Here is a 13324-nt window from a genome sequence, read left to right on the forward strand (position 1 = left end):
ATTAAAGAGTTCAGAAAATAGAGACGTCTTTTCTTAGTAGCTTTTCACAGGGAGGTAGCGGTACATACACCATCAATGACCGACCCGTCTCTCCTTCGGAAGTTCTTCGTTCCTTCTTTCTTTCATTCTCTCTCTTTCTCTCTATCTCTTATCCTTCCCTTTCGTTTTAAAGAACTTCACACTTCTTCTTCGTTTCTGTCTCTCCAAACGTCTTTTCTCCTTATCTACTTCTTTGTCAGCTCTAGCTGTTTCTTCTCTTTCAAAGACTAGCTAGAGAAGTATTAACCAGAGAAGATACAGAGAAGATATCTTTACATCTCTGGAAACTTCTCTACGATGCATTTATTTCTCCTATCTACAGATAAACTTAGTTGCTTCATTGAATACAATCTCAGGTGTACGTGTGTGAGGTGTACATACACTCCAGGCTCGAAAGCTTATGAATACCATTCAAGCAGATTGCTTGGGTGTGTATCAAGAAAGAAGGAGAAGAAGAAGACGAAATAGAAGCGGTCAAGGGGATTAACAGACGGGGAGATGAAGATGTATGTGATGTGGGGGGCTAGGATGACTTCGAGTGTATGTACACTTGAAGAGAGGAAAGAATTTCACGAGAAGAAGAAGTCTTCTTCGTCATTCCTCTTCTTTTCTCTATTTGTGTCACTTCAGTCCTTTTCTATTGCATATATCTTGTCTTCCTCTTCTTCTTTCTTCCTCGTAACACCATGAAAGGTATTTCTTTCGTTCCGTTTCTTTTTCGTCTGGTGAATGCTATACAACAATTCTTCTTCTTCTTCTCCCCCCTGTTTTTCTCTCTCTCTCCTCAACAAGTTCATCGACTTCATCTCTCCAGCAGTCTTTCTTCTACCCCTCTCTCTCTCTCTTTATCTCTTTATCTCTTTTTATCTCTTTATCTCTCTCTCTCTCTTTATCTCTTTATCTCTCTTTATCTCTTTATCTCTCTTTCTCCTTCTTTTTCACGATTTTCCTCACAATGAACTTGAGACATATTTACCATCCCTTTGCCTCTTCCTCTCTCTGTCTCTCTCCTCTTCGGTCTACTCTGGAGCAAGATCCCAAGACATAGCTCTTCTTTCTTCATAGGTTCTCTCCTTAATTTCACTCATCTATAGCTTTTTAGTCTATCCATGTATCTTTAATCGATCTATTTATCTATCCATCTTTATTCCATCGCTCTCTCTCTCTCTCTTTGTCCTCTTTCCGTCTCTGATCTTTGTCTCTCTCTCTTCTTCTTTCTGTATCACTGCGGGAGGTTGCCGTATTTCGTTAGTTAAGCAAGATGATGCTTAAGTACGTCTGCTCGAAGCCTACAGGTGGAGGCCCCGCCCCTCTCATTCATAACCCAGTCTTACAATGGATCAAGGCTCTAATAGGTCTCCACGTCGTTCTCTTCTTGACCGCTTCAGCTGTCTTTGCTTTTCCATCCATGGGGGATCTCTACTGCCCTGACCTTCTCTCTAACGCGACCTACTGTACATCTTGTGGAGGTACGTGTCTCTTGGAGACAGGAGGAGTGAAAAGCCTAAGATCGAGAGTGGAAAGAAAGAAGCAGATGAGTAGAGGATAGAGGGGAGGATATGATTGATCTGTCTTTAGAGATGTATATATATACATGTGTGGGGTGTACTGAGATATGTATAGGAGTGCGGGTCTATCTCTATATGGATGGTATAGGTACACCCCTGAGATCTATGTGCATGCATATTCTTCCATGTGATGTAGATAGATCTAGATAGGAAAGACGGAAGGGAATGATGTCGACATGTTGCTTCGGTGTCTGCCTGAGAAGTCGATGGGGGATGTGACCTAAGAAAGAGAGAGAAAGATAGAGATAGATAGACAGTCTCTCGAGTTCAAGTTGTCTATGTACATGAAGATAGGATGTAAAGAGACAAGAAAGAAAGAAAGAAAAGAAAGAGTCGGAAATGAGCTTAAGGGCTATGCCTTTTTGGCACCGTGTAGATTCGTAAAAGTCTTTCTTCTCCTATTTAGTCAAGTTGCTTACAACCTCCCGCAAAATTAGTCGGCCGTGAGAAGAAGATCATCCAAGAAACGAAGTCATCTAGATTAAACAGTCACCCTGCAGACGATTCGAAAGAGAAAGAATGAGTTAGATACAGAGACCTTGTGTTGTCTTGTAGAGACGTACGGCGCCTTTGTGCGAATCTCCTCTTCCTCTCTCTCTCTCTCTGCCCTTCTTCTTTCCTTCTCTCTCTCTGCCATGTAGGGATGAATATATACACATCTATGTATGAAGGTGTATGAATGTACCTATGAGTCTATATGTATATCCATGTATAGCTGCTGTCTATACATCCGTCCCACACGAGGAAAGCTCTTTCTTTTCCTCTCTCTCTCACTCTTTCTTTCTTTCTTTCTCTCTTTCTTTTTCTTTCTTTCTTTCTCAGTAGTTGCGTTTACGATGACATTTTATTTTTCTTTGATGGCCTGCCGTACGTGGGGAACGGAGCGCGAGTGGGCTACGGCAAGTATCGTGACTATGACTATGGCTATTCTCGACCTGGTCACAGCCATCTGGGGAATTCTCGTCTTAGTCGATTCTTCCAATAGCATGACAGCCCATCAACAGCAACAGACAGGCACTACCACTGATACTGGCAATACTGGCAACGATACTTCCCTAGCTCTCTTTCTTGCCAATTCTGCCGTTGGCGAGGAGAAGGCTGTTGGCGGTATGACTCTCTCGATGCTCTCGAGTGGGTATCTGCCTCTGCTTGGAGAAGAAGAGGAAGAACGGGGGTTCGCGAAGGACATTCTTCTTCGAGAGGAACGAGAGAGAAGAAGAAGAAGAAAAGAAAAGGAAGAGGAAGAAAGAGGGGATGTAAGAAGGTCGTATGGGGGGAGCTCAAGAGGAGGGGAGAAGATAATATTCGTCAGTGAAGAGCAGAAACAAGGTGAATCTTCTTCTTCTTCTTCGTCAAATGAGAATTTGGATTGCCAAGAATGGAAGGCTTATTTCTACTATTATGCTACTGCTTCTCTCATTACGCTCCACGTCACGATTGCGCTCTTCTGCGCTCTTGTCTCGATCTTTCTGGCCCAAGGGGTAGGTGCTCAACTTGAAGAATGCAGAAGGCTCGTCTAACAAGAAACCATACCTCCTCCTTCTTCTTCTTTAGACATACAAGATCAACTAAGAGATAAAGAAACGGCTTGTCTAAGTTATATATTGACGACTATGCTATAGGTCAATCGTCTCTCTCACAAGTATTCTACATCGTCCCATATAGCTATCTATCTATCTTGATTCGTCTTTGATCTATCTATCTATCTATGTTGACTCTGTCTACCTATCTTTAGTCTATCTGTCTATAGGGATTGTGTGTCTAAAGTATTGATAGATAGATACAGAGATGTGTAAATATAGCATGACTGTTTTGTCGTAGTCATGCATGGGGTTCTTCTGCGTAGAGAAAGTGTCTCTCTTTCTCTTGACGTGTATAAGGTTTATGATATACACCGCAGACATGCGGTCTCTATCCTCTTCAAAATCTCTTTCTATTTCCATTCTTCATACAAGGCTGCTCGAGATGGAGCAATAGATAGATAGATAGATTAAAGATAGATAGATAGATTAAAGATAGATAGATAGATAGCTAGCTAGCTAAATGCTTCAGACACAGTCATGTGAGAAGGAGAGAGAGACAACAAGACGAAGCATAGAGGAGAAGAGAAGATTGAAAGTATTCCTTCCCTCTTGGTCATGAAGAAGATGAAAAGAAAAGTTTTATTCAACGAGAAAGACTCGCTCGAGAAGAAAGAGAAAGAAAGAGAGAGAGAGAAGCTTTCTCTTTCCTTTCTTCTTGTCTTCTTGATGGATATTGTGTACATACCACACGCCCCCATATTCATACACATCCTCTATACGAAGCTCTCTTCTTCTTTGGCCCCTCTCCATCTCGATCTCTTTTGAATTCTCTTGTCTTCATTCCCTCGCCTTGACTTTCTCAACTACGGAAGAGAGAAAGAAGAAAGAAAGAGAAAGTAAGTCCATTCCATTGTCGATAGAATTCCTCCCCCTGTCTCTCTCTTTCTCTCTAGTAGACGCGGCGATCGATAAGCTAAGAGCTCAAGCAGGGGAGAGCGGTATGTATTATTTTTTTCTTCCCGTTCTTTCTGTTGGTTTTTCTGAGGTGTATGTACACCTCAAATGTTTTCCCAGATTGTTAAAACAAGACCTTCATCTTTTTAGAGAACATCAACTCCCTCAATCTTCCTTTTGTATTTCTAGCTCTCTCACTCTTTCTCTCTTCTGTTCAGTCTGTCTGTTTGGGTACCCTTCATTTATCATCATTCTTTCTTCTTTCTTCTTCTTTAGGAATGAAAGAGATCGATTGAGAGGCACAGAATGAAGCAGAAAAACGAGATTTGGACGAACGGAGATTTTGGTACATCGAAACTGCTCTATCTCCACATAAAGCTATATACACATATATATCTTCATACATACACATATATCTATATATATACATCCGTATGGTGAAAGAAGACACGTATCAAAAGCGGTCATTCTACATACATACATACACATCTAGAGGGAGAGAGAGAAATTTCTCATCTACATACATATAGAGACATCGATAGATGGATAGAGACATCGATAGATAGATAGATAAATACGTACAGAGTGAGAGAGAGGTTTGTTTGCAGTATTCTTCGTGCTTGGTGTCTACATCATGTGGACCTTTCTTTCTCTCTTTTTCTTTATCTCCCGCCCTTTCGATTCTTTAGAGCAAAATAAAAGTCCTTTTCTTCCCCACTGTCAGAATCTTCTTCCACATTGTGTCTCTCATCACACCTGCGCATGTCGATCGGTCTTTTCTCTTCTCTGCCTGGAGAGAAAGAAGAGAAGACCTTCTCTTTAAGTTGGTCAATAAGGGCGTCAGAGAAACTAGAAAGGAACAACCTACAAGTCTGATATATCATTATCTCTCTTCCTTATCCTTCTGCTTCCTTTGACAGAGTGTATTTACACTTTTCTTCGTCCTCCTAAGGTCTTACAGATCCCCCCCCCCTCCCTTGCATAACTCATAATTTCTTCTCTTTCTTTTCACATCTTTCTCTTTTACGAAAAAGACCTCAAAAAGCATAAGAAAAAGAAACATCGGAGCGACGTACTTCTTCTTCATCTTCCTCTTGGCTACTTCAAACTCTTTTCTATCGCCCCACATCTTTCTTCTCTCTCTAACGCGGACTCCTTGTAGACAACTATATCTGCGAACAGAGAGATGCCAACGCAGACTGACTGCATCTATCTATCTACTTTTAATCTATCTGTCTTTAATCTATCTTTATCTATCTGCCTTCCATCTATCTACTCCGTACACACATGAGACGTCAAGTGATACCTTCGTTAATCAGCGTCTATACCGATGTACCTACTCCCCCGAAAGCCAACTGACCCACGTCGTATCCATTCGGCTTTTATTCGGGTAGCTGGTCTCTCTGAATATTGCATGCGGCATCATCTTCACCATCCCGAAGAAAACTTGTAGATCTTCTAGGCATCCCGGAGAATGACGGCTAGGCAGAGAGAAGAAATGTCATTCTTTCAAGTCTTGAGTCCTCGCCAAAACAAGAAAGAAGACGATCAAGAAATACATTGATACATGCACGCACACATATCTATACATACATGGAGGAAGCCATTAGATTTTCTCAAGAAGTCGGAAGAGTCTTCTCTCTCTCTCTACGGATGGTCCACTGTGTATAGGCACATAGGGGTTGCATGCACCGATAGAGAAAGAAAAACACCTAGATAGATGAGTGATATCGAACTGAGGAGATATTCTAGACCTAAATTGACAGACAGCTAGTTGTCTATGGATTGCATAGGGGCCCACATATATGTCTCTCATCAAGAGGTATACGTATACATGCAACATGTAGCTCTCGTTGTACTATAGATTGCCGTGTGGAGACATGAGAGAAATTATGTCTCTCTCTCCCTTCTTGACGAGAATGCGAGACTACGTGCACGTTTTGGAGTGTACAGACATTTCATTCAAAGACAGACACGCAAAGGAGAAAGAGCGGATGACTCGGAAGAAGAGGAAGAAGAAAAGAGAAACATCACACTCTCTTGAAAAGAAAGAAGATTCATTGCAAATCTTCATTTAGAGAAGATCTCTCACTCTCTCTCAACCTAAAATGTCGCATGCCCCCATGGATAGAAGAAGCTACACCATCACCTTTCTCTCTCTTCTTCTTCTCTCTTCTTTTCTTGTTCTTGTTGTTCCCTATAGCTTGGAGTGAATAAACAGGACGAATCGGCCAGCCAGCAAGCATCAATCCTCATCTCTATGAAACTTATCCTTCCGCATGTCGTCTTCTTCTTCTTCTTTTCTTTCATCTTCTCCTCTTCATGATCATGATAGAAGTCTCCCTCTACTCTTAGTATGGTTATGACTATCACACCTATCATGAAGGACCTTCTTCAGATCACTACACTTCACATGAAATCTCTCCTTCTCCTTCTTCTTCTTATCATCGATATCGAAGACTGACACGTTCCCCCTGTCGTCTTCTTCTCTTGCGTAGAGCTAGCCGATTCTTCTTATTCATACACTGCAAGGACATGAAGAGAAAGAAGACGAAGAAAGCCACTTCAAGGGAGAAAAAGAAAGAAAGAACGAAAGACAGAAAGAATCTATCTATCTCTTCTTGAATGACTCTAAACAGGGAGAGAGGAAGGAAGAAAGCGAATGAAGTCGTTGATCTACAGAGAGAGACAGAGAGAGAGAGCGAGAGACAGCGCCAAGTGCATGTATGTGGTAAGTCTGTATGTGATAACAACCCGCATAAATACGAAACGCGTGCCTACGGTGTATACGTTATCCCCTAACCATCGCATGCGACCGATATACGCGTCCATATATATGTATATGTGTATGCATGCAGACAGGGTGAGATAGACCGTTACATAGATATATATATATATAAATATATATATATAGCTAGGATAAGCCAGGGTGACAGGATTAAAGACATGAATCTAGACTATGTACATACAGCTCAACCTACCTCTATATACGCCCGCAGATACATACAAACTGACTCCTACACACATATGTATAGAGACTGAGAGTTAGACAGATGCATCCAAGAGAGACAGACAGATAGAGAGATGAACTAAAGAGAAATACATAGATTAAAGATAGATTAAAGATAGATAGATTAGAGATAGATTCCTACATTACCTCGAATACAATGGGGGTGCCGCTCGCGTTGTTGTGTTGGTAGCCTTCATCAACATCAGGAGGAGGAGGAGGAGTGGCCTTGCAGAAAGAAGAATCTTCACGAGGCTCCCCTTTCCCCGAGACGACTTGATTAGGAGCACCGCCTATCTCTCCCAGTTTTCTCTTTTCTTCTTCTTCTTGTCTTGGATGTATAGAGCGAAGTAGGATCACTCCATGCGAAGAAGGGGGAGAGAAGCAGAAGAAAGAAGAGGAAGAAAGCGATGGAGAACCCGTGAGGGAATAAGGAGGAGAGAAACTTGACTGTTCGATGAGAGAAGAGGAAGAAAGAGAGAGAGAAGAGGAGATAGAAGAAGAGAGAGGAGAAGAAGAGACGAGAGGCGGATGGAGAAAGAAGGGGAGGTGCAGTATTGTATCATATGAGGAAGAATTGGCGACAAGATCGAGTGCAATTCTTTTCTCACTCTTCGGAGTCTTGTCTCCTTTGTCATATTTTTCTATTTCGGAAAGGTATTTCTTCACGTCTCTTGAACAGCCTTCTTTCTCCCGTTGATAGAAAGAAGAAGAAGTCCACGAAGAGGAAGATGAAGATGTATGGAGAAATCGATGAGAAGATGTTCTCGAAAAGAGCTGTATGGTTTCTTGGAGAGAAGACACCCTCTCTTTCATTCTATTCCAGTTCGAGTGTATAGACACCTCATTTGAAAGAAGAGAAGAACATTCCCGTCTCCCTGCTGCCTGTGCTTCTCTTCCTCTTGCATGGCTGACTGCACTCTCTATCTCTCTAGGACAATCGAGAGCTCTTCTCACTTCCTTTTCTCCTTCTTTTCTTCTTCTTTCTCTTTCTACCTTTTTCTTCATCCAAATGGGCTCATTTCGTGTCCCCAGAAAAGAAGAGTTCTGACGGACTTCTCGTGAAGCTAAATTCTTCGAGAGCCTTATCATGTCTTCTGACTCGACTCCTCCTCCTACCACGACTTCTTCTCTTTCGTTGCTTCTCTTCTTCTGCTTCTTTTGCCGTTGTAGAAGGAGAGAAGAAGAGAGAGGGAGAGGATGAGAAGATGCTGGAAGCAGAAGAGACGAGGCTCCTGCCCCTCGAGCTAAATGGATCGAGGGAAAGAGACATCGAAGTGTTTCTCTGCTTCTCCTTACGAGAATCATCTCCTCTATCCTTGAGACAGTCAGTCGCAAAAATCTCATTCTCTTCTTCTTTCTTTTCTCCTCTCTCTGATTCGCCTCTCTTCTTATCCTTCCATACACCTAGAAGAGGAGAGAAAGAAGTCTTTCCGACGGCACAAGCAGTAAGTGAAGAAGAAGAAGAAGGAGATGGGGGAGCGAAGATAAATGTATTGAGGAGATTTGCAGAAGACTTTGAATGAAAAGAAGAAGAAAGAGAAACGACGGAAGGGAGAGGATGACGGGTGTCTGAATGGGGTGTTTGTACTACTGCAGAAGATCTAATTGATGTAGAGGAAGAGACAGATCGAGAGCGACGAGAGAGAAGAAGACGACGGGAGGGAGAAGAAGAGAGAGAAGAAGAACAAGGATTGACATTAAAAGAATGTAGTGGATGATGCTGAAGTCGTGAAGAAGAGACAGAAGAAGAAGAAAAAAAAGAAAGAGGAGAGGTAGAAGAAGAAGGCGAACGGCGACGAGAAGAAGAAGATGATAAATGTGAAGCACAATGACGTAAAGCTCCTAGACGTACAGGAGCTGGGACAGAGAAAGATGCGAGGAAATGAAGAAAATTATACACACTTCTCTCTATAGAAGAAGAAAAAGGAGGAGTTGCACCTCTTCTCCATTCTTCTTCTCGGGGTTCTTCTTCTCTCCCTTCACTTCTTCTTCTTCTGACCTCCCGACTTCTTGTCCGTCTACGTGGGGAAGAGCTCGACCTTCCTGTTCTTCTTCTTCTTCTGCTGCTGCTCCTTGTCTCATTAGTATTCAGATCATCTCTCGAGTGTTTGAAAGGCCTGAGAGGAGCAGAGGGAGAAGAGAGAGAAGAAGAAACGCTCTGACGCGGAGCTCTGCTAAGAGGAGGAAAGAACGGCTTCGTAGAAGATGAAGAAAGACATGACCCAGCAGTTGTCGGATGAGAGCTACTAAAGAGACAAGGAGAGAAATCGAAGGAAGATGAAGAAGAAAGGGAGGCAACAAGACGAGAAGAAGAAGAAGATCTCCCCTCTCGAGGATGGGTACTTGATGTAGGGGGTGAAGAGAAAGGAGAGGGAGAAAAGAAAGAGGACTTATCAAGGCACAAAGAAGAAGAAGATGAGGTATCAGAAGATACGGTAAGAGTGCTTGAAGTAGAACATCGAGCCAAATACTCCCGCCGCCGATGTTTTCACAAGAAGAAGAAGAATCGATACAATTCTTTATCTTCCTAAACTGACCAAACTTCCCCTCTCCTCTCTCTTCTTCACCTCCACTATAAGGAAGAGACTTGTAAAGTAAAGAAGGAAAACACTCTAAAATGGAATGTGACTTCTGATCTTCTCTCCTGCCCGTCTTCTCTTCTTCTTGTTCTTCTTTGCTACCCGCAGTCTCTCTCTCCTGAAGAAGAAGGTGGAGGAGAGTTGCAGTGGTCTCCCCGAGGGCCGTAGGAAGGTGCTGACTTGTTGCTGTACACGAAGGCGGGGTGAGGCTTCTAGATGGAGGAGATTCTACTGGCGAGGGACTTGAAGGATTTGCTTGCACATTTTGACAGAACGGATGGGTTTGATGACGAAGTGAAGACCCCCCCATGCGAATCTTGCATCATGTTATCATCTCTTATTTTGTCTTCCCGCTAAAGAAAGACCAGAAAAAGACCTTCTCCTGCTCTCATCTCGGGTGTACATACACCTCGACATACCATGACCTGCGAATGGAAACCTAGGAGAGAGAGAGGGAGGTATGAGGAAGAAAGTCTAAAAGAACTCCATGATGAGAAGAAGAGGCAAGGGGCCAAGGGAAGGTGAATGGCCCTTCTGAAAGAGAGGAAGAAATGATGAGTGCAGACACGGAAGGAAGAGAAAAAAGCGGAAAGAGAGACAAGAAAGGAGTTCTGTCGTAAAGAGATGGAAAAGGGAGAAAAGTCTCTTGCTGTTTTTACCATAGAATGGGACAGTAGCAGCGAGGGAGAGATCGCCGGTTGGACTAACGAGAAGGGAGAAAGAGGTGCTTTGAGCGAGTTGCTGCTGAAGAAGAAGAAGGCCTGTTGAAGAGCTTTTCTTCTTCTTCGGTGTCTCAAGAGAAAAGAAAACTCAAGAGAAAAGGAAAAAACGCGAAGGAGACCGCACAGGAGATGAAGGAAGGCTAGGGGGAGACACGCTGAGAGAGAATGAACGGACACCCCGTGGACTTCTTCATCTCCTGTCAAGAGGGAAGTTCGTGCAGCGGAGAAGTCCTAGGAGAGTAAAGAGAAGTTAGCATGAACAAGAAGAAAAAGAAAGAGAACAATCGATTGAACCGCACCGCCGCCCGATCCATTCGTCACCTCCCACGAAAGCCAACAGCAGCTCACTTGATGATCGTCTCAGGTGTATGTACACCTGAGACCATCATGGACGCACACCCGGAAAAGAGAAGGGAAACTCAACTTTCTTTTTTGTGGACGATATCCTGTCATCTCGAGATTCTTGATCTAGTCTTCGTCTTCTTTGTAAGAAGAAACTGTAGGAAGCTCTTTTCACGTCTCTGCGCAGGCATCCTTAAGGCTTTTTACGCATTAGTAACGACAGGTAGCTACACACGTGGCAACGCTTCAGACGGGACTAGGGAGGGCGATCGGGTGTATGTACACCTGGGCCCTCCCTCCCTCCCTTCTGTTCCGCTGCGAAATGGACCGAGCACCCACTAAAGTGGAACTTTTTGCCGTCAAAAAGCCGTCAATCCGAGAAGAGCAAAACCGCACTTTTCTATGGGAGCATGTTTTCGCTTTCTTTTTCGAGACTTCTTCATTCGTTCGCCTAGTAGATCCTCTCGATCTCCATTCTCCGACTACATTGTTCTTTCGTGTTCCGTAGTGTACAAGAAGACAGTAATCGCAGAACTGTGATGATCTTCGTGTTGTTTTCGTCACGATGACGTTGCTTACTTTTGAGAGAAAACTGAGAGGAAAAGGGTGGCTCTTAGATCTCTTGCACTGCCTGCCTGCCGAGGTGCTCTTCTCTTCTACCAGCCCAAGTATTCGATCTTTCTTAGATCTCCCCTCCTCTTTCACCTCAGGAAAGGGTTCTTCAGAGTCAGTGGACGACTTCATGTGAATCGAGTGATCTTTTCTCTTAGGAATGAGGTTCTCCATAACTTCGCTGCAAAGCAGGAAGATGCTCTTTCTTCTCCTTCTTGTTTCTCCTCCCGGTGTATGTACACTCGACACCTCCCCAGCTAAGAGTAGCTGCTGCTGTCTCAAGACTAGATGGCCAACGCGGCCCACCTGAGAGATGCTTCGCTCTTTCTTCTTCTTCTTTACGACCCCCTGCTGCAGCAGATCACCATCTGGCATGTGCATGTCGGCGTTGTCAAGCGCAATTCTTTTTTTTCTCTTTTTCATCTACCTTGCCTCCTTTAATCCCCCCTTCTTATATCTTTCAGATCAAAGAGAAGAGGGAGGGACCGAGGAAAAGAGCAAAACGACAGCAAGAAGAAGAAGAAGACCTTGGAGAGAAAAGAAAACAGATGAAAGGAAGAGATGATGTGTAACCCTATCTACGCTTCTTGACAAAGATGGGGCGAGACAGCTGAGTCTTTCCTCCCCAGCTTTTTGCGAAGTTTGCTGAAGTTTCTGCAATCCTAATCCTCGTTTTCATCACCCTCATAATAGTCAAAGAAGACTAAGAAGAAGAAGACAGTCCTTCTTCTCCTTATTCCCTTCTTTAAAAGAGAGAACAACGAAGAAGAGCAGGAAGGTGAATTTTTCGTCTTTTCTTTCCTGTCTTTCTCATCCTGTTTGTCTTTCTTCATCGTCTCAAAAAGCGACTTCTTTCTTGATTCTCTTCTTCAGTTCAAAGGACCTCACGTCAATAGACAGAGACAGATAGCGGGAGGATAGATAGATATAGATAGATAGATAAATAAATAGATAGATAGAAAGATAGAAGACATACATACAGTCGTAATTACCAGAGAGAGAAGAAAAGCGGTCTTTTCTTTCGGATTCGTTCCATACCTTAGAGAGCGAAGAAGAAGAAGAACATCTTCTCGCTTTCTTTCCTTCCTTTCTTCTTCACGTTTGCGCCGATCTATTACTTCGTCTATTCTTCGTTTCCTTTTCTTCTTCTTCGTTTTGCTGCGAAAGTGATACCAGGGCTTCTTTTGTGTCTTTCTTTCTTCCTTTCTCAAGGGGGGCGCTTCCCATGGTCTCTAACGACAGTCGCGAGGCAGCGGTTCTCGATGGATAGAATGGCGAGGAGGTGCTTCCCCTCCGAAGATATAGGGAGAAAGAAATAGAACTTCTACGAGTTTTGCCATGTTCTTTTTTCTTTTGCTAAAGAAGGAGAAGTCGACGCAGAGGGGAAAGAGAGAAGAAGAAGACCTCTCTCTCTTTCCCTGTAAAGGAAGCTTCTCATCCAAGGCGTTCTCTTGTCTGTCGTTTCTTTCTTTTCCTCTTTCTCACTCTTTTCCGGAATAGAAGGCTCTTTTCTATCCTCATTGGCATTCCTGTGTTTTCTGCGAAGATCTCCTACTCTCTTGCATGCGTCCTTGAGGTGTATGTACACCTCAAAAGGAAGCGAGGCATCACTCCAATTGTTACATACAAGTCTTCTTCTTCTCCATCGCCTTCATTCCTATCAGTAGTTTGTTGACGGGGTGGTGGACCGTCCTCGTTTTTCTCTATTCTTCTTCTCTTCTTTCTCATGTTTTCTTTCCTCTTTTTAATGTGAGTTAGCAATAGAGTTCGAGGCAAGCCAGGGGAAGTCATCACTATCTTCTTCTTCTTGTGTCGAAACGGCGAGCAGAAGAAGGATTTCTGATGCCTTTAGAGCGTCTTTTTCTTCTTCTTCTCTCTCCCCTACGTTGCATCTTTGCCCCCCTGTTCACTCCCTTGTGATTTGCTGGTCCTTATCTCCATACACAAGTGTCTATCTTTCTACCTATCTACCTTT

At 43.3% G+C, this 13324-nt stretch overlaps 3 protein-coding genes across 3 annotated transcripts; 2 read left to right on the plus strand and 1 right to left on the minus strand.

The window, feature by feature from the left end:
- CSUI_003686 (uncharacterized protein) lies at positions 1 to 4127 on the plus strand. The gene is made up of 2 exons (XM_068063881.1): positions 1 to 1508; positions 2430 to 4127. The coding sequence occupies exons 1-2, from the start codon at positions 1301 to 1303 to the stop codon at positions 3125 to 3127; spliced, it is 906 nt and encodes a 301-aa protein (XP_067924142.1). The 5' UTR covers positions 1 to 1300; the 3' UTR covers positions 3128 to 4127.
- Positions 4128 to 5180: 1053 nt separating this feature from the next.
- Positions 5181 to 10912, minus strand: CSUI_003687 (uncharacterized protein). The gene is made up of 2 exons (XM_068063882.1): positions 7242 to 10912; positions 5181 to 6609 (listed from the first exon to the last, which is right to left on the minus strand). Exons 1-2 carry the CDS (start codon positions 8436 to 8438, stop codon positions 6529 to 6531), a joined length of 1278 nt encoding a protein of 425 aa, XP_067924143.1. The 5' UTR covers positions 8439 to 10912; the 3' UTR covers positions 5181 to 6528.
- On the plus strand, positions 10541 to 13317 carry CSUI_003688 (uncharacterized protein). Its single transcript, XM_068063883.1, has one exon. The coding sequence runs from the start codon at positions 10651 to 10653 to the stop codon at positions 11077 to 11079; it is 429 nt and encodes a 142-aa protein (XP_067924144.1). The 5' UTR covers positions 10541 to 10650; the 3' UTR covers positions 11080 to 13317.
- Positions 13318 to 13324: the final 7 nt, after the last annotated feature.

The sequence above is a fragment of the Cystoisospora suis genome, assembly GCF_002600585.1.
Source record: "Cystoisospora suis strain Wien I chromosome Unknown contig_1663, whole genome shotgun sequence".
Lineage (NCBI taxonomy): Eukaryota > Apicomplexa > Conoidasida > Eucoccidiorida > Sarcocystidae > Cystoisospora > Cystoisospora suis.